At 49.1% G+C, this 18,785-nt stretch overlaps 3 protein-coding genes across 8 annotated transcripts; 2 read left to right on the top strand and 1 right to left on the bottom strand.

The window, feature by feature from the left end:
- Nucleotides 1–286: 286 nt before the first annotated feature.
- Nucleotides 287–4,463, top strand: ftsj1.S (FtsJ RNA methyltransferase homolog 1 S homeolog). The gene is given in 10 exon segments (NM_001087347.1): nucleotides 287–355; nucleotides 961–1,097; nucleotides 1,187–1,256; nucleotides 1,346–1,448; nucleotides 1,775–2,253; nucleotides 2,607–3,087; nucleotides 3,193–3,295; nucleotides 3,403–3,486; nucleotides 3,774–3,877; nucleotides 4,036–4,463. Coding segments are annotated over 4 exon segments (393 nt in total). The 5' UTR covers nucleotides 287–355; nucleotides 961–976; the 3' UTR covers nucleotides 1,874–2,253; nucleotides 2,607–3,087; nucleotides 3,193–3,295; nucleotides 3,403–3,486; nucleotides 3,774–3,877; nucleotides 4,036–4,463.
- On the bottom strand, nucleotides 4,308–8,113 carry LOC121397793 (organic solute transporter subunit alpha-like). The gene is made up of 7 exons (XM_041575368.1): nucleotides 7,785–8,113; nucleotides 7,271–7,422; nucleotides 6,590–6,663; nucleotides 5,995–6,150; nucleotides 5,799–5,910; nucleotides 5,447–5,699; nucleotides 4,308–5,258 (listed from the first exon to the last, which is right to left on the bottom strand). Exons 1-7 carry the CDS (start codon nucleotides 7,861–7,863, stop codon nucleotides 4,786–4,788), a joined length of 1,299 nt encoding a protein of 432 aa, XP_041431302.1. The 5' UTR covers nucleotides 7,864–8,113; the 3' UTR covers nucleotides 4,308–4,785.
- Nucleotides 8,114–11,210: 3,097 nt separating this feature from the next.
- ebp.S (EBP, cholestenol delta-isomerase S homeolog) lies at nucleotides 11,211–18,606 on the top strand. Of its 6 annotated transcripts, none has more exons than XM_041575366.1 (5): nucleotides 11,211–11,782; nucleotides 14,660–14,988; nucleotides 15,191–15,227; nucleotides 17,598–17,728; nucleotides 17,964–18,606. In XM_041575366.1, the coding sequence occupies exons 1-5, from the start codon at nucleotides 11,724–11,726 to the stop codon at nucleotides 18,182–18,184; spliced, it is 777 nt and encodes a 258-aa protein (XP_041431300.1). In that variant the 5' UTR covers nucleotides 11,211–11,723; the 3' UTR covers nucleotides 18,185–18,606. The 6 variants fall into 6 exon arrangements, with proteins under 6 accessions (XP_041431300.1, XP_041431301.1, XP_018088872.1 ...); XM_041575367.1 differs by having other exon boundaries at nucleotides 11,232–11,782; nucleotides 14,656–14,988; XM_018233383.2 differs by lacking the exon at nucleotides 11,211–11,782 and adding an exon at nucleotides 12,607–13,114 and having other exon boundaries at nucleotides 14,656–14,988.
- The last annotated feature ends 179 nt before the right edge of the window (nucleotides 18,607–18,785 follow it).

Raw genomic sequence — 18,785 nt, 5'->3', positions numbered from 1 at the left:
AGCGTCGGTACGTGATGGCCAATCCATGCCTTCCACGCAGGCTCCGCTCGTTCCCCAGCCGGGTTATTGGCTGCTGTTACCGGAACCGAGACTTTTTTCCCCGATTTGCTTTGCGCCACGTACTCCTGCAGCTGCCGGCCCAGCTCCGCCATCACAGCTTTCGTTTCCGTCAACGTAACGTCATCAATCGGCGTCTGAATGTAAGACTGCTGTCTTGGCAACGCGTGGCTGCGCCCCCAGCATTGATTGGCCCGGCTTCACAGTTTCGCCATTTCCTCCCTGGACTTTTTTCACGGCGGAACTCTACCTGCTCAAGGGTCTTGCTTTGCTGCTTGTGGCAAGTTAGTTCTTGTTGGTAGGTTCTTATTCACCGGAGTATTACTGACCGATTCTCCAGTTCCCTTGCTTTCCCCGCTCTCCCGACTCCCCAGCCAGTACTGCTGGGGTTGCACAGACACGTGTGTATAGAGATGACAGAACTGCATGAATACCTGCTGTATATGGGCCAGTGCCGGCCACGTTGCGCCCAGGACGAAGACGCGCGTGCGCACAACGCTAACCCTAACACAGGGTTCCTTTAAATGGGCAGGTGGCATTATACAGTTGGGCCCATAAATCTTAAATGAAACAACTCAGATGCAGTTGAACTGCAGACTTTTAGCTTTAATTCAGTGGGTTGAATAAAAAGATGGCATAAAAATGTGAGGAACTAAAGCCTTTTTTTAACACAATCAGTTCGTTTCAGGGGCTTTGCATCTGAGTTGTTTCATTTAAAATTCATTGTGGTCATGTACAGAACCAAAATTAGAAAAAAGTTCTCTGTCCAAATATTAATGGAGCTGCCGGTGCGCCATTGCCATTGCTTTGGCTGATGCAGAGTTTCTGTATATAGGGCAGGAGGCATGTACCTACCCGTGCACCGCTGTGGGGCTCATAGCTGTGTGTATGTTTATCCCACAGGCACAAACTGCCCAGCATGGGTCGCTCATCCAAGGACAAGAGAGATATATATTATCGTCTGGCCAAAGAGGAGGGCTGGAGGGCCCGCAGTGCATTTAAATTGCTGCAGCTGGACGAGGAGTACCGCCTCTTCCAAGGTATGTACCCCAAAGACTGGGTTTTACTCAAGCTTGTAACAGTTAGTTTGCCCTCTCCAGTTGCATTAATCCATCGGCCTGTCCCCCAGGGGTGCAGAGAGCAGTGGATCTGTGCGCAGCCCCAGGGAGCTGGAGTCAGGTGCTCAGCAGAAAGCTCCGGTAAGTATCCCATGTCTGTTTGTGGCTGGGTACCTACCCATAGTATCCGGCTGTGCTGGGGTAACTGGCACCGTTCTCTCTCTCTGCAGGGGCGGTGATGAGCAGAGCAGGGGGGTAAAGATTGTGGCAGTGGATCTACAGGCAATGGCGCCCCTCCCAGGGGTCATTCAAATTCAGGGGGATATCACAAAGGTCAGTGCAAAGAGATGACTGGGAATTGGGCCCTCTCTGGATAATGACACTTCATCTTTCTTTTGTACTCTCACTTTTCCTTCTGTTAGCGCCTGGTGCACTGCTCACTGCATGCACGCCCATCATTTAGTTAACCCGTGCATGGCTGCATTAAACGAAGGGCCCACATCTCTGTAGAATAGGAGGTAATGCTCGTGTTATGGGGTCCTGGGCTACCCTTAGTCTGGAGCTGATCCTATCAACACAATATAACTAGAGGGGAGGCTATTCTGTCTGTACCTGAATGGAATGATATGTGGGACTGATGGTCACTTTGTACCCCACAGGTCTCCACTGCCCATGAGATCATCGGGCACTTTGAAGGACAGCCGGCTGATTTAGTTGTTTGCGACGGCGCCCCCGATGGTAATGTAGAGAATTCCTATGGACCAGGGATATTTATTTTCCCATTTCTGCTCCCAGATTAGACTATGTTGTGTATATTCTATACAGGGGCGGCTTCAGGCACCTAAACCTTTCTATATGGCAGCACTCTGAGTCTCCCAGTTGCACTATCCGCATTAGCAAGTCCCATTTAAAGGGAAAGACTTTGAATAAAACTATGCCCAACATCGGTCCTGATATAAACCAGGGGTAGGCTGTATAGACACCAGAGTTCTATACTTGGTTATTTACAGGGGAAGATAGAATTTGCTTACGTAGGGGAGGGGTTAAGGTTGCCTGACCATGGGAAAGAGAGCAGCCCAGGAAGTGCAGAGAATCAGAGATCTATACCTGGTTATGTACTGGGGTATATAGACTTTGCTTAAGGTGGCCATACACGGGCCGATAAAAGCTGCCGACAGACCGTGTCGGCAGCTTATTGGCCCGTGTATGGGGCCCCGCGACGGGCTTCACCGATCGAGATCTGGCCGAAAGTCGGCCAGATCTCGATCGGATGGGACAGAAAATCCCGTCGGATTGCGGCCGCATCTATTCGTTGATGCGGTCCCGCGATCCGACCGCCCGTTTGGGCATCGTTAGGATCCGATCGTCGGGCTCTAGGGCCCACGATCGGATCAGCCCGATATTGCCCACCTCAAGGTGGGCATATCGGAGGGAGATCCGCTCGTTTGGCGACATCGCCAAACGAGCGGATCTCTCCATGTATGGCCACCTTTACACAGGGAAGGGCTTCTTGTCTGACGATGGGAAAGAGAGCAGCCCAGGAAGTACAGAGAATCAAGAGATCTATACCTGGTTATGTACTGGGGCAGATTGGATTTGCTTACACAGGAAAGGGGTTCTTGTCTGACCATGGGAAAGAGAGCAGCCCAGGAGTAGAAAGAATCAGAGCTCTGTACATAGGTGAATTCTGGGGGGTGGGGTTCATGCAGAAGCAGGTGTCACTGCAACATGACTTAACCTTGAACTGGTTCAGCTAAAAGCTAAAGGCCTGTCTTTCACTTGCAGTGACTGGATTACATGACATTGATGAGTATATTCAGGCACAGCTCTTGCTGGCGGTAAGTGCTCCCCCATGTAATGGTGCAGTGCCAATACCCCCATCATTGTGTATTGGAATGTTCTTTCTTCTCCTGTCCAGGCCCTGAATATCACCACTCACGTGCTCAGAGACGGCGGCACTTTTGTGGCCAAGGTGAGACACACACTGCTGCCCAATGGCACCACTACCACTTGCCCTCCTCCCTTCCAATCTAAGCCAATTGGAGCTGTGCGTAAGAGCAGTTTTATCCTCCTTTAGATATTCCGGGGCAAGGATGTGACCCTTCTGTATTCCCAGCTGCAGATATTCTTCCGAGAGGTGACCTGTGCCAAACCCCGGAGCAGCCGCAACTCTAGCATCGGTAATAAAGTGCCCAATTGTACCGGGGGCTTGTGGGCTATAGGGTACCCTCCCCCACGCATTGACAGTATCATGTTTGTAACCCCCTTTCCCTGCCTCTTTGTACAGAAGCCTTTGTCGTTTGCCAGGGTTACCACCCCCCAGAAGGGTATATCCCAAATATGTGCAACCCCCTGCTGGACCACAGCTACGGTAAGAGGAAATTGCAGGAGAGGGTGATTGACTGTAGCTCTGATGAGCCATATAATGGCCTGGGGGGGAATGATGGCCAGGCCCGGACTGGCAATCTGTGGGTTATGGCAAATGCCAGAGGGGCTGCTGTATGGTTCCATAGAAAGTTACCAACCATATAGTGGGCTGTTTGGGCTGATAGGGAGCTGTTTGGGCATCTGTGTACTTTGAATGGCAGGGCCTATTTTGACTCTCAGTCCAGGCCTGATGGTGGCTGCACTAAACTCTCTGCTCCCCCCCTCTATTAGATGTGCAATTCAATCAACTGGAGGGCCCCAATCGTGTCATCGTGCCATTCTTGGCCTGTGGGGATCTGAGCGCATACGATTCTGACCGAACCTACCCACTAAAGGTATGTTAGTACTGGGAGTCTGGTGTATAGGAATGCATAGGGGTATCATGGGGCTGTACCTGGAGGTGGTGCGTACTGTATATAGAGTACCCCTGTATACAGTACATAGCTGCCTCCTGCTGATCCATACACTCACTCAGGTGTCTCATTCCATGCAGCTGCAGCCTGATAAAGACTATACCTATGTGCCCCCCACACAGCCCCCCATCCGCCCCCCATACCAGGAGGCCTGTTTCATGAAGAAAAACAACCTGCTGGCTAAAGAGAAGCTTCCTCACCAGGGGCAAGAGGAGCAGAGGGGCCCCACATGCAGCAGTATTGGGAACGCAGAGGCCACAAATTGCACCGAACCGACAGAACAAAACCCAAAAGAGGAGGCAGTAGAACAGATTCAGAAGCTCCATATATCTGCTAGTCAAGAAGGGGCTCACAGGGGGTTTCTTCCTAATGCCCTACAGTAATACATGCAAACATTTTAGTGAAATGAGAATTTTTATTTCTTCCCAAAGAATCGTCTACCTATTTATTAGCATTTTATTTGTACAAAATAAACCGATTTTATACTGGACACAATCCGTCCAATCGAGTCTCGGCTTCATATCATTTAACAATGGGACTGTGTCGGGGGTGGGAGCGTGTAAACGAGTAGAGTGGGGGTGCACAAAGGGGCGGGTGCTACTGAATCTGGGAGTAGAATGGAGTGTAAAAAGGGGGCGGTTGTAATGAATATGGGAGTAGAATGGAGTGCATAAAGTGTGCGGGTTCTAATGCATGTGGGGGTGTAAAAAAGGTGGTGTATGCTAACAAATCTGGAGAATAGAATGGGAGTGTAAAGGGGTGCTTCTAAATCCTTTGAGGAGTGGCTACCATAGCAGACCAGTTCTTCCCCATTGGCCAGTCCAAGAGGCTCATACAACAGTTGCCTCATTGGTGCCCATATAGTTGATCTGGGCCTGTACCTGCATGCCGCCATTATCCAGGCGTCTGTCCTTCTGTATTTCCTGTGCTTGTGGTGGGCCTATGTGCCCCAGAGCCAATCCTTTGCCTTCCCTATGTGCCTGCGGGTGCCCCCCTGCAGAGGCATGCTCTGGACTACGTGGCCGTTGCTGCAGGGACTGCATGAAATCGTACTTGTCCAATGGGGCATGTTCAATATGGCACAGAGTCTCCTCCCCGTCACTCATGTAACCACTGTTAATGGCCGCTGTATCCTCCTCAGACTGACCGTAAAGCTCCTGCAGGGGCGTCTGCGACGACTTATTCCGGGTTACCAGTTGGCTGCGCTCCTCTCTGTCTGCGCATGGCTCTACCCGCCGGAAACAGTAACGAGCAAACAAGCTAATGAAGAACATCTCCAAGGTGACGGAGTAGTTAAAGATTGCTGCGGAGAGACAGGGGCAAATAAAATTCACATAGCCATGATCTAATACCCCAAGGATAATAAGTGATAGGCATGGGCCAATGGCTTGTATACTCAGGTAACACTGCTATGATACAAGGGGGGCCCTGAACAAATGCTGAGCCCCAAAGCTCTGACACCCCTATGGACACCTTGCCCTGTGTACTCACTTTGAGATCGAGTCTCCACTGTAAATGGTGGCACACACGGAATTGCTCCTAGCGCCCCCATGGTCTCCAGGATGCCATTCTGCAGGCCGCACAGGACCAGTACCAGGGTGATGCAGATGAATTTGGAGCGAGGACTGTAGCCCTGGAGGGCCTTCTTGGTGGCCTTGTAGAACAGGAGGTAGCCATAGAAGGATAGGAAGGTGGACAAGCCAATGATGACATTGATGTAGGAATTTGGGTTGGTGTAGCCAACCTGTTGGGGAAACCATGATTCGTTATTGGGAAAGCGTCAGGCTCGGCTGCCAGTCAGACATACACCAAAAGCCCAGGATGAAGTGGGCGCAACACTCACGTCTCCATAGTCATACTTCTCTTCTGTCCACAGGATGAGACCAATGAAGAACAGGAGGGTCCTGATTGCCGACAGCTGATAGACGGCAATGTTCATCCATCTGAGAGTGGACCTGAGTGGGACAAAGATGGTCATGGAGTGCACAGCCTAGTACCACTTAGCTAAGTAATAGTTATTGCAGCTAAATCCTGTTCACCTGTTCACTTTGATGTTGGGGAAGCAGCAGCAGCAACAGCAGGGCATGGGATTGGGAGGAACCATCTGCCCCTCCAGCTCCTCCAGCATTTGGGCTTTGCCCCCAAAGAAATCTGTGATGAGGTCCAGGAATTTCCATAGGGTTATGGAATGATATCTGGTGGGTGAGAGGAACCCCAGTGTAACAAAAACAAAATACCCATCCTCTCTGTCCTGGGGCATCTACCACATTGATCTATAGATAAGCCCATACCGTGGAACATCTCCCCGAATCCAACCATAGTTAACCCGCTGTCCTGGGCATCTCCCCACATTCATCCATAAGTTAACCCCCTGTACTGGGGCTTTTTCCCACATTCATCTGTAGGTAACCCCCTGTCCTGGGGCATCTCCGTGAATCTATAGGTACTCCTAATACTGGGGTATCTCCCTACATCCGCCAATAGGTACCTGCCTGCCTTGTGGAATCTTCCTGCATCCGCCAATAGATACCTACCTGCCCTGGGGTATCTCCCTGCGTCTACCTATAGCTACCTGCCTGCCCTACGGTATCTCCCTGCGTCCACCTATAGGTGCCCGTCTGCTTTGGGACTTACATGGATGCCACAAAGTTACAAATAGAGGAAGAGCGAGGAATGTACAGGCCGATAATGGAGGAGATGCAGAATACCTGAAGGGAAGAGAGGAAAAGGTTAAAAACATTGTACCAGAACCTTGCACGGCACCACTTAACCCTGTCCCTACCAGAGCACACAACATCATTTAAAGGGGACCTGTCACCCAAAAAAATTATTCCAAATCCTATTTTATCATATTAGTCAAGCAAAATGAACTTTAATTACACTGTATAAATTATTTGAATCTTGTTTCCTTCAGTCTGGTAATTTATAATAATAGCAAACAGGCAGGAGCCATTTTGTGCCCACTGTTATTAAGGCAAGCCTTGTATCATCTCAGAATCTTGTTTGTGCACCAGAATGGGGCACCTGATGTCCATCCCCATGCCCTGGTTACACAATTAAATGGTGAAGAGAACTGGGGGAATGTGGGGAGAGCAGTGACATCTAGGAAGTGCTGAATGGAAAGTAAAGGCCTAAGGCATAGAGGAGGGGCAGACAATATTTGATTGACCACTGAGATTTTTAAATGAGCTTACAACAGCTATGAATGCTTTAATAAAAAAATAGAATTTGGATTTCATGTTTAATTTGAAAAGGACTTTAACCCTTTAGGCCATTGATAAGTGTGTTTACCCCCCCTCCCCCCATACGTCTCACCGGATAAACTCCAAGTATCCAGAGGTAGAGACATATTCTGCGGTTACTGCGAAGGTTCCTCAGGAAAAAGCCCATCTCCTCCAGGAACAGAGCCAACTGGATCAGCGCCACAAGCACCGGGATAAGGAATATCCATAGTTCCTTTTTTATTACTAGAACAAAGGAGCCAGTAAGTGATGCACAGGAATTGGGGTTGGCAGGGAGCGGGTGATGCACAGAAATTGGGGTTGGCAGGGAGCAAGTGATGCCCAGGAATTGGGGTTGGAAGGGAGCAGGTGATGCCCAGGAATTGGGGTTGGCAGGGAGCAAGTGATGCCCAGGAATTGGGGTTGGCAAGGAGCAAGTGACGCCCAGGAATTGGGGTTGGCAGGGAGCAAGTGATGCCTAGGAATTGGGGTTGGCAGGGATCGGGTGATGCACAAGAATTGGGGTTGGCAGGGAGCGGGTGATGCCCAGGAATCGGGGTTGGCAGAGAGCTAGTGACAGACTGGGGCTGTGGGAAGCTCCTACTTACCATCAAAAAACTCAGAGGAGAGTGGGAAGTTTCCGCCATTGAGGGAGCAGTTAGACCGCTTGGCCATGAGACTCGCCATGATTTCCTAGTCCAGCTGGGCACCACCTTCCTCCATCTTCTTCCTCTTTTCCTCGCCTTCTGCTCCCAAACCATCGTCTTCTTACCAACCCTGCCCTGCCCACAGGATCTGACTCCCAGCCCATCCTACATTAATCATTAATAGAGTCAATAGCTCCTGTCCTGGGGCCCGACTGAAGTCCACAAGGAATTCTCACCTGCCACCAATACAATACTGTTTCACAGACGCACAGGGTATTGCACTGCCCCTATGTACCTGCCTGGCACATTGGCAGATTAAAGAAACAGTAACAGCAAAACAAGTTTCTGTGTAGTCATGGGGGCAGCCATTCAAGCACAGGATACACAGTAGATAACAGAAAAGTACTACTATAGTTTATATAAACAAGCTGTTGTGCCGCCATGGGGGAAGCCATTCAAGCACAGGATACACAGTAGATAGATAAGTACTACAATAGTTTATATAAACAAGTTGCTGTGTAGCCATGGGGGCAGCCATTCAAGCAAAGGATACACAGTAGATAACAGAAAAGTACTACTATAGTTTATATAAACAAGCTGCTGTGTAGTCATGGGGGCAGCCATTCAAGCACAGGATACACAGTAGATAACAGATAAGTACTACTATAGTTTATATAAACAAGTTGTTGTGTAGCCATGGGGGCAGCCATTCAAGCACAGGATACACAGTAGATAACAGAAAAGTACTACTATAGTTTATATAAACAAGCTGTTGGGCAGCCATTCAAGCACAGGATACACAGTAGATAACAGATAAGTACTACTATAGTTTATATAAACAAGCTGCTGTGTAGCCATGGGGCAGCAATTCAAGTACACAGGTCTAGGGTGCTTTGGAGAGGGGGATAGGGTTGCCACCTGGCCAGTATTTTACCAGCCTGACCGGTAAACTGACCCAAATCTAAATATACAGGACGGCTTAGGTCTCCCTATGCCGCCGCCTCCCCTATTGTCTTTTGACTTTCTGCTCTACGAATGGTCAGTCTCTCAGTCCTGTCATTGGCCCATATGCCCTTCAGTTATGTGTACTCTGGGAACCGATTGGCTCTTAACGCCCATTGTTTAACCTCTCCGAGAGACCTTTCCCAGTGCTGCCTCGCTAATGGTTAGGGTCGCTGACTCGCTTGTCCCATTTCATTTATGTTATTGGTTCTTTGCTGCAGGGTCACCGAGCCATTGGCTGAATTTATACAGGTGAATCGTGATTGGTTGAGCCTGGGAGCCCTAATCCTTTGCCAGACCCCCGAAAACGAGAGGCTGTAAGGAAGTCTGGAGTAGCAGGAAGTGCTGGTAATAAGGGGTGGGTTTGTATGGGAATCCTGGGCTTAATTCTCTCCCCATCTCCTCAGGAGGCCCTTGTACCCCCATATCTACAGGCTGTGTGTTTGTCCCCCAATATTCTCTCCCCCTTGTAACCATGTATTGTACCATCATTCTCCCATCAACATGTACAGTGTCCCCCCAATTGTACAGTGTCCCCCATTGCCCCATATCCCCTAAATGTACAGTGTCCCCCATTGCCCCATGTCTCCCAAATGCAGTGTCCCCCAATTGCCCATACCCCCCCAAATGTAGTGTCCCCCTATTGCCCCATACCCCCCTAATGTACAGTGTCCCCCCCCCATTGCCCCATACCCCTTCAAATGTACAGAGAGAAAGAGACAGTGCCCCATTGCCCAGTGTCTCTCCCAGTGTAGACTGGCTGGTGCCAGTTATTGCTATGTATGTGACCTATTCAAACACCTCCTTGTTCCACTTCAGCAATTACTTTGTGGGCTTTCTGTCGGAGGTCACCGCCGTGCTGTCTGGGGTGGGATTATCCGAGTAGAATGATTGCGTTCGCTGGCGAGGGCGGCAGGAGTCATGGGGGGCACAGAGATCCCACTGGTAACTCTCCTTGCTCTTCTGCTTTGTAGGGATCTGATGGTCTCTCGCCCGCTTAATGTGGAGGTGCCTCATTCTAAGGTGGAAGTTGTGACCAGCGGGATGTGCAAGTCTCACTGGTTGCATAAGTGTAAGCTCCTCCCACAAGTGCCAAGTTCACTTGTATCAGGGTTGCCAAGTTGGCTGGTTTCTTGCCAAATTGGGCTACTAATTTAGAGTCCAGGCGGGTTTTGAAAGTACAAACTAGCCAAGGTACGGATTTTGGCTACTTTTTGGGCCTTTGGCTGGTTTGTACTTTGGAAAGTTTGGAAGTTTTTTCTTGCCCTAATGTGCCAAGTCTGTCTCCCAATGCATGTTGGGTAATGTAGTTTTTGTTTAACAATTTGCAGACTGCCAAGTTTTATGTAAGACTACAATATCCAGCATGCAATCAGACTGACTTGTGTAGAAGTTGGGAATTACCAGATTTTGGGGTCTGTATTCTCGCATTTTCCGGTGACTTTCCATAATTTCAGACAATTTTGGGGCAAAAATCTGCTGGCCACCAAAATGTCTAGAGGTTGAATTGTTTTACCAATATTTATTGAAATTGTATATGTATTCGGGCCTCATGGGGCCCTTATACCTCCTGAGCCCCCCTCTGTAGTTCCACCCCTGGGGAAGGGGGCAAATCTTTCCCAATTAGCTTCATGGAAAAATGTGCAAATCAGTGAAAATTTAAAAAAGGTGCATTTTAACATATATTTATTTAGTTTTTAGACTTTTTTTTCCCACTGCACATGTTGTGTTATTTTAGGCTACTTTTAAAGTGCCTCTTGGCTAGTTATGTGCTGGTTTTGTAGCTGACTTTGACTGGTTTTGAAAATTAGACCTGGCACTCTGTATAGTTAGTGTATAGGGGAGACCTGCCGGTGAGGAGACTGGGCTAAACAGAATCAGACCAGTTTGGGGCCAATACACTTACACAGGGGCATTTATCGGGGATCCCTGGCTATGAGTGTGTGGGGACCCCCAGATACAGATGTTTTCAATAATGCCCTAAACCGGGGAAGTTCCACGCCATCATTATGACCTATGCCGCGAGCACCCTGCTCCATGTAAGTGCAGCTCGTTTACCCCTGTAATAACCCCTGAGCTGCCTTCCGGTGACTGCCATGTTGTGTGTTCTAGGGGGGATAAGCTTCCATTTGGCGGCTGTGCTTCTGTCTGAAACCTTGGCCAGATCCGCCAGCACCTTCCTGCCCTGTTCCACCAATCACCTGTCTCTTTCCCTCACACTCCTGCGCAAGAGATTGGCCGAGATATTCAGCGCCTATTTCCTCTCCAAGAAATGCCCGGACGGCAGTAGACACTGCAATAAAAAGGTCATTACCCTGGAGCTACAAAGTACTCCGTCGGTCTGTCCGAATGACAGGGGTGCCATATGACGCCCCATGCGGAAATGCGGGTGCCGGGTGCATACACTGTGACTATCTTGTGTTCCTCCCTGCAGGGGCCCCTGGTCTTCTTCTTTAACATCATTTAACATCATGTTTGGAGCCTTGGCTCTCTTCCAGCTCACCTACCTGGGTTCCCTGTTTGAGGAAGAGCTAATTCACCTGCATGGTTCCCTCCCACCCTGATCTAATGCCATCATACCTCCCAACTGTCCCGTTTTGAGCGGGACAGTCCCGCTTTTGACAGCTCAACCCACAGACCCGGATTTGTACTGAAATATCCCGAGTTTCACTATCTGCGGCACTGAACAGCCATAAAAAGATCAATTTTTCCTTTTCACTACCTGCTCCCAGTGCCTCGGACATCATTGTGCATCTTGTCGGATTACATGCCATTGCATCACTATTTCTGAACACTGTTCTGTGAAGTTTCTTCCACCGTTAACCCCTGTGACAGTAAACAAGACACAGCTCACAGACTCTTGCATAGAGAAAGATTTATTACATCACCGCTGTACAGATGATCCTGCCTGCCATAGTTGAAAGACCTAGGAGCTGGGGAGCCGGAGGTGCGTGCGGGTGAGTGGAGAATCTCGGGGAGCTGCTGTAATAAAGAAGTGCAGGGAGTGGGGGGGCCATCAGAAGTGGGTGAGAGCTGGAGGAGAGGAGGGAGTAGAAGAAGAGGGGAAAGAGTGGTAGAGAGCCAGAGAGATATAGCTGAGAGCAGGAGCAGAGGGAGTCAGTGGAGTGGGACAGCACATTAAAACACGCAGTGTGTTTTTGTACATATGATGTTTGCTCCATTGTACTGTTTTTTTTCTGATTGCACATGGCTACCTGTGTCTTTGTTTTGTAAAATGCTAATAAAAATTATTGAAAGTAAAACACGCAGTGTGGAGAATCGGTAGGAAAAAACAACATTCCACTGCTGGTATATGAGCTGTGGAGGGGAAAAAAAGGCACTGGCTAAAGTCACATAATTCTGCACGCTGGCTTCAAGCCTTCAAGTAAGGGTAAATCTAACGTTGGCATCCTCCCGCTTTATGACGTTAGATTTTGTAAGACAGCTGCAAAATATACAATCAGGTTAAGAATCTTCAAAAGGCTCTACTTGCAAATGTAGACAGTTTGTGAAAAAATGGCCAACATGACTATAGGTCATTTTTGATGTAGTTTCTCATTTCGAGAATTCTGGGTGTCAGTATCACTTTAAAAGGCGATTCACCTTCATTAGCAAAAGTGTAATAACATATAAAATGTGTTTGAACTTTCATAACTTTCATGTTGTATAATGGACATGCTAATAGGGGGCGTGGCCAAAAATTGCCGCAATACACGCAGTGAATATTTTTGTCCCTCTTTCCAGAATGTTGGGAGGTATGTGTCATTGTCCCTTGCAGCAGGTCTTCAGGATGTCCCACACCAAACACAAGTGGTCGTAGCTGGCCCGGGCCAGTCACTGGTGCTGTTCTACCGTTTGATTGGCTGGGAGAGACGAGACGTCACGGCTGTGTTGCCGCCCCTCATTCCCAATCAGCTCTCTGTGCCTCTGGTGTAACCTCTGGAGAGGGGGGCTTATCACTTACTGGCTTTCACTGGGAGTTGCTCAAGGTTTCTGCAGTTTGTGCCCCAGCCCCACCACATGCAGAAGGGAATTGAACCCCCGCCCTGTGTTTGGTCATGGGCTCAGCCTCTTGGGAGTACAGAATCCAGGCGGCTTGTGTCCCTCGGGGCCCAGTGAATTCCCGCCAGAGGGTAGGGTTGCCACCTTTAATGAAAAAAATAACCGGCCGGTGGGGGGGCGGGTACAAAAAGGAGGCAGACCATGACACAAAAAGGGGCAGGGCTACGCTGTGCACCACAAAAAAGGGCGGAGCAACATTGCAGCGATGCGAAGAAGACTACAAAAAGGTAAGTTCTGCGCAAATGGGGGCAGGCCGAGGGCTTTTGCCGGTAAATTTGTAATACCGGCCCCGGCCTTGGCAGGTGTTTTACCGGCTAGGCTGGTAAAATACCAGCCGGGTGGTAACCCTACCAGAGGGATAAGCAGCCTCCAGGGAACCCATTGATTCTGCCACTGACTTCCAACACTGGGGCATATTGATAAACAGTGAGCAAATATGCACCTGGGCAATAACCCATGGCAACCAATCAGATGATTGCTTTCAGTTCTCATCCTGCAGCTGGCTGAAAAAAAGCTAATCACTGATTGGTTGCTGCCCAGGTGCAACTTTGCCCACTGTTTATAAACGAGCCCCAGAGTCCGGCCCAGAGGCCATTGAATGTTAAAGAAATAAATAACATGGGGCCCAGGCCAATGTGCTGCCACTTCCCAGCCAGTCGTGCTGGATTTTACTAACCAGCCAGCTCACGGGGAAGAAGCAGATTAATCTGCCAATGCTGCCTCCCCCAGTCTCTGGCACTTGGTATGGCCCTTGGCTCCTGCTTAGTGGGGCGCCAGGCACGTACCTCATATGCAACCTACGCATAGTCTGCCAAGCGTTACCTCAGTGAAAAGTAGGTTCGCTCTCTAACGTCAAAGGTTGCGCACTATTGCGGCAGGGGACGAAGTGACCGTCCCGGCGGTGCTGAGGGGGAATGGAAATGGGGCTCCCTGCGCTTGCGCACTACCCTACATAAACATTTGACGGTGTCAACTCTGCATAGGTATCCAAGAACATGGCGGAGTACTCCTCTACACACAGGCCTCATATTTTTTTTCTCGCGGTTCAAAGTCCGACGCGCTGAATAATTGGTGACTTGGTCTCCAAAGCGACCCGATGAGCAGCTAGCCAATCAACGTCCATTTCTGCGCGCTCCGGCCAATGCGCCGATATGAAACGAGAGTCTTCCGATTGACAAATATCGGCTCAGGGACCGCCTCCTGCCTAAGTAGCCAATGAGAGAACTCGTAAAGGTATTGATTTTCTATCAGGGCGGGAACTCCTTGCTAAGCTAATTACTAAGACCGCGCCCAGCAGAATCGTTTCTCTCGGTGATTGGTCGCTGTGTGACAGAGGCGGGGTAAGGCAAGTGCGGGGAGTTTGTACTTGAGCTGTCAGGGCAGAAACAGAGAGAGCGCCGGGAGTGTGACATATCTGTAAGTAATGCGGGTGCTTCCTGCTAGCGGGGATCTGTAGCTGAGCATGGGGGTCATTACCAGTATTTGGGGGGGGGGTACATATGTATTGGGGGTACAGGACTGGTCCTTGTGCTTCTCATATAGACTGATATTGGGATGTTTATGATATGTATGGGGGTTCATATGCATTGGGGGTACAGGACTGGCCCTTGTGCTTCTCAGACAGATTGATATTGGGGGGGTTTATGATATGTATGAGGGTACATATGTATTTGGGGTACAGGACTGGTCCTTGTGCTTCTCGGACAAGACTTATATTGGGGGGTGCATATGTATTGGGGGACAAATGATCAACCCTTGTGCTTCTCAGACAGACTCATTTTGGGGTTCCCAATTGTCGCTATGGCTTCAGAGTCGCCCCCAGCCATGCCGCATCCGTATTGGCCCCGTGAGCTGCGCCTGGAGGGGTACCGACCCAATGACCGCTCCATGGGAGAGATCCTGGCCTTCCTCTTCTCCGTGTCGGGGGTGCTGCTGGCTTCCATGTGGCTCCTGACTGGAAGGGCCCGTGGGATGGGCACCGGACGCAGATTCGCCGTTTGCTGGTTCACCGTGTGCGCTTTTATCCACGGAGTCATTGAAGGCTGGTTCGCCCTGTACTACCAGGACCTCCCCCGGGACCAGGCCTTCCTCTCCCAGCTCTGTAAGAACCGTGTCTCTGGGCACTGCCATGTGGGGGCATTACTAGGGAAATGGGGGGAAGAGCATAGGTATCTGCCAGTTGCACCTCACACTGGGGGCTTTCTTTGACCTGGGTGGGTGGGAGAGAGGGAAGGGAACTAAGTAAGTAGCCTCTCTGCCCCCCATTCTTGCACTGATGGGGTCTCTCATCTGTCTCTTTATAGGGAAGGAATATTCCAAAGGGGACAGCAGATATGTCGCGTGAGTACTTGTGTTGTGTGCCCCCTGAGCACTCTCTCTGTGTGAGTGCCTGCACCGCCTTCTTTCCAATATCTTCACTTCTGTGTCTCTCTAATATCTTCCCTTCTGTCTCTCTAATATCTTCCCTTCTGTCTCTCCAATATCTTCCCTTCTGTCTCTCTAATATCTTCCATTCTGTCTCTCTAATATCTTCCCTTCTGTCTCTCCAATATCTTTCCTTCTGTCTCTCCAATATCTTTCCTTCTGTCTCTCCAATATCTTTCCTTCTGTCTCTCTCTCCAATATCTTTCCTTCTGTCTCCCCAATATCTTCCCTTCTGTCTCCCCAATATCTTCCCTTCTGTCTCTCTAATATATTCCCTTCTGTCTCTCTCTCCAATATCTTCCCTTCTGTCTCTCTGTCCAATATCTTCCCTTCTGTCTCTCTCTCCAATATCTTCCCTTCTGTCTCTCTAATATCTTCCATTCTGTCTCTCTAATATATTTCCTTCTGTCTCCCCAATATCTTCCCTTCTGTCTCTCTCTCCAATATCTTTCCTTCTGTCTCCCCAATATCTTCCCTTCTGTCCCTCTCCAATATCTTCCCTTCTGTCTCTCTAATATCTTCCCTTCTGTCTCTCTAATATATTCCCTTCTGTCTCTCTCTCCAATATCTTCCCTTCTGTCTCTCTGTCCAATATCTTCCCTTCTGTCTCTCTCTCCAATATCTTCCCTTCTGTCTCTCTCTCCAATATCTTTCCTTCTGTCTCTCTCTCCAATATCTTTCCTTCTGTCTCCCCAATATCTTCCCTTCTGTCTCCCTCTCCAATATCTTCCCTTCTGTCTCTCTAATATCTTCCCTTCTGTCTCTCTAATATATTCCCTTCTGTCTCTCTCTCCAATATCTTCCCTTCTGTCTCTCTGTCCAATATCTTCCCTTCTGTCTCTCTCTCCAATATCTTCCCTTCTGTCTCTCTAATATATTTCCTTCTGTCTCCCCATATCTTCCCTTCTGTCTCTCTCTCCAATATCTTTCCTTCTGTCTCCCCAATATCTTCCCTTCTGTCCCTCTCCAATATCTTCCCTTCTGTCTCTCTAATATCTTCCCTTCTGTCTCTCTCTCCAATATCTTCCCTTCTGTCTCTCTGTCCAATATCTTCCCTTCTGTCTCTCTCTCCAATGTCTTCCCTTCTGTCTCTCTAATATCTTCCATTCTGTCTCTCTAATATATTTCCTTCTGTCTCCCCAATATCTTCCCTTCTGTCTCTCTCTACAATATCTTCCCTTCTGTCCCTCTAATATCTTCCCTCCTGTCTCTCTCCAAAATATTCCCTTCTGTCTCTCTCCTCAATATCTTCCCTTCTGTCTCTTTCTTCAATATCTTCCCTTCTATCTCTCTAATATCTTCCCTCCTGTCTCTCTCTCCAATATCTTCCCTTCTGTCTCTCTCTCTCCAATATCTTCCCTTCTGTCTCTCTAATATCGTCCGTCCTGTCTCTCTCCAATATATTCCCTTCTGTATCTCTCTCCAATATCTTCCCTTCTGTCTCTCTCTCCAATATCTTCCCTTCTCTCCCTCTAATATCTTCCCTCCTGTCTCTCTCCAAAATATTCCCTTCTGTCTCTCTCCTCAATATCTTCCCTTCTGTCTCTTTCTTCAATATCTTCCCTTCTATCCCTCTAATATCTTCCCTTCTGTCTCTCTCAAATATCTTCCCTTCTGTCTCTCTCAAATATCTTCCCTTCTGTCTCTATAATATCTTCCCTTCTGTCTTTATAATATCTTCCGTTCTGTCAATCTTCAATATCTTCCCTTCTGTCTCTCCAATATTTTCACTTCTGTCTCTTTCTTCAATATCTTCCCTTCTATCCCTCTAATATCTTCCCTTCTGTCTCTCTCAAATATCTTCCCTTCTGTCTCTCTCCAATATCTTCCCTTCTGTCTCTCTAATATCTTCCCTCCTGTCTCTCTCCAATATATTCCCTTCTGTCTCTCTCCAATATCTTCCCTTCTGTCTCTCCAATATTTTCACTTCTGTCTCTATCCAAAATCTTCCCTTCTGTCTCTCTAATATCTTCCCTTCTGTCTCTCTCTCTCTCTTTCCAATATCTTCCCTTCTGTCTCTCTAATATCTTCCCTTTTTCTCTCCAATATCTTCCCTTCTGTCTCTCTCTCTCCAATATCTTCCCCTCTGTCTCTGGACTGGTGTCTGCTGTGTCTCAGTGCTTCTACCCGTGGGTGTCTCACTCATGTGCCCCTCAAATTGCAAGTTTCTTTTTTCTGCCCCTCTCTCTCCTGCCAGTCGCCCATATCAGTCAGTGTTTTGTTCTTTCCTCCTCCTCACCCACTCCCCTGTGCTCCTCCCTAATGCCCCTTGTGTGTGCTCCCCAGGGCAGATAATTTCACTGTGTGTATGGAGACCATCACGGCTTGGGCTTGGGGCCCCCTGAGCGCATGGACTGTAATTTCCTTCCTGCAGCAGAACCCACAGCGTTATGTGCTCCAGCTCATTGTATCTCTAGGTAAGTGCTCCTCAGGGGTGGTCTCATAGATCACTTATCCAGCTGCTTTTCCTGTGGGTCAGGGCACCACGGCTGAGCCTAGTGGGGTACAAGCAGGGGTGATGGCAGGGGCTGTGGCAAAATTAGGCAATGGGGAAAGGTGGCAACACTAGGGCAGGGTGGGGAGACAGGGGGAGGGCTACATTAGGGTATTTGTCTACTTTATATGATTGGCTGCTTTATGTTCCGCCCCCAGGCCAGCTGTATGGAGATGTGCTATATTTCTACACGGAGTATCGGGAGGGGTTCAGTCACAGTGAGATGTGGCACCCGCTCTACTTCTGGTTCTACTTTGTCTTCATGAACTTCCTGTGGATCATCATCCCCTCCATCCTCATTGTGGATTCCTGGCTCCAACTGAGTCGGGCACAGAGGCTGTGCGATGCCGCCTCTTTGGCCAAGGCAAAGAGGAAGTGAAGAGCCCCCTGCTGGAGCCTCTGGCACATTACACCCAATTACTGAGCATTATCCTGATTGGGCACGGGAGTCACCGGCTCTGCGGGGTCATGTATGTACACGCCCACCTATGCTTTGGGCCCCCCAGCAAGGCCAGCTGCACCATTTGCCAATGACTTGCTGCAGTTACTGGTGGTAAAATGAGTGCTGATTTGCCCTTTAAAGGAAAAAACAACCACCTTGGGGCTTGCTCTCATAGACTGGAGTCCAATGGGAAAGCTTTGCACCTTTTCTATAGGGGGGGGGGGTTACTTTGCCCTTGAACCACACAGGGTAACAATCTGCCCTATGGCCATTCATTTCCCACAATTCCCAGCACTTTGTCGGGCTCTGGGGCCCCTGCTGCAAGTTTGTGTTCAGAAATAAACTTGGAGTGTTGTGTATTCCTTGCCCTTTATTTGGGGATGGGAAGCCTCCCGAGGGCACAGTATGGGCGTTACAAAGCTGAGAACAACTGGAAATAGGGGAGCAAAGAGAGGGAAGTGGGGGGCACATCGTAATGGAAGTGGAGATAATGAAACACTAGCCAGGGACCCCCCAATTCTGACTTGGGGGAAGATGT

This window comes from Xenopus laevis, chromosome 8S, assembly GCF_017654675.1.
Source record: "Xenopus laevis strain J_2021 chromosome 8S, Xenopus_laevis_v10.1, whole genome shotgun sequence".
Classification (NCBI taxonomy): Eukaryota; Metazoa; Chordata; class Amphibia; order Anura; family Pipidae; genus Xenopus; species Xenopus laevis.
The sequence above is the reverse complement of the archived record's forward strand: the minus strand, read 5'-3'. Positions and strand labels throughout refer to the sequence as shown.

Excerpts from the sequence above, each read along its gene's own strand:
- LOC121397793 (XM_041575368.1), bottom strand. The coding sequence starts at position 7,863 with ATGGCGAGTCTCATGGCCAAGCGGTCTAACTGCTCCCTCAATGGCGGA. Across the intron at positions 6,664-7,270 it reads GGATACTTGGAGTTTATCCG|GTATTCTGCATCTCCTCCAT; the intron begins GTGAGACGTATG and ends TCTTCCCTTCAG. Across the intron at positions 5,911-5,994 it reads CCCAACATCAAAGTGAACAG|GTCCACTCTCAGATGGATGA; the intron begins GTGAACAGGATT and ends TGTCCCACTCAG.
- ebp.S (XM_041575366.1), top strand. The coding sequence starts at position 11,724 with ATGATCCTGCCTGCCATAGTTGAAAGACCTAGGAGCTGGGGAGCCGGA. Across the intron at positions 14,989-15,190 it reads GGCCTTCCTCTCCCAGCTCT|GGAAGGAATATTCCAAAGGG; the intron begins GTAAGAACCGTG and ends GTCTCTTTATAG. Across the intron at positions 17,729-17,963 it reads CCAGCTCATTGTATCTCTAG|GCCAGCTGTATGGAGATGTG; the intron begins GTAAGTGCTCCT and ends TTCCGCCCCCAG.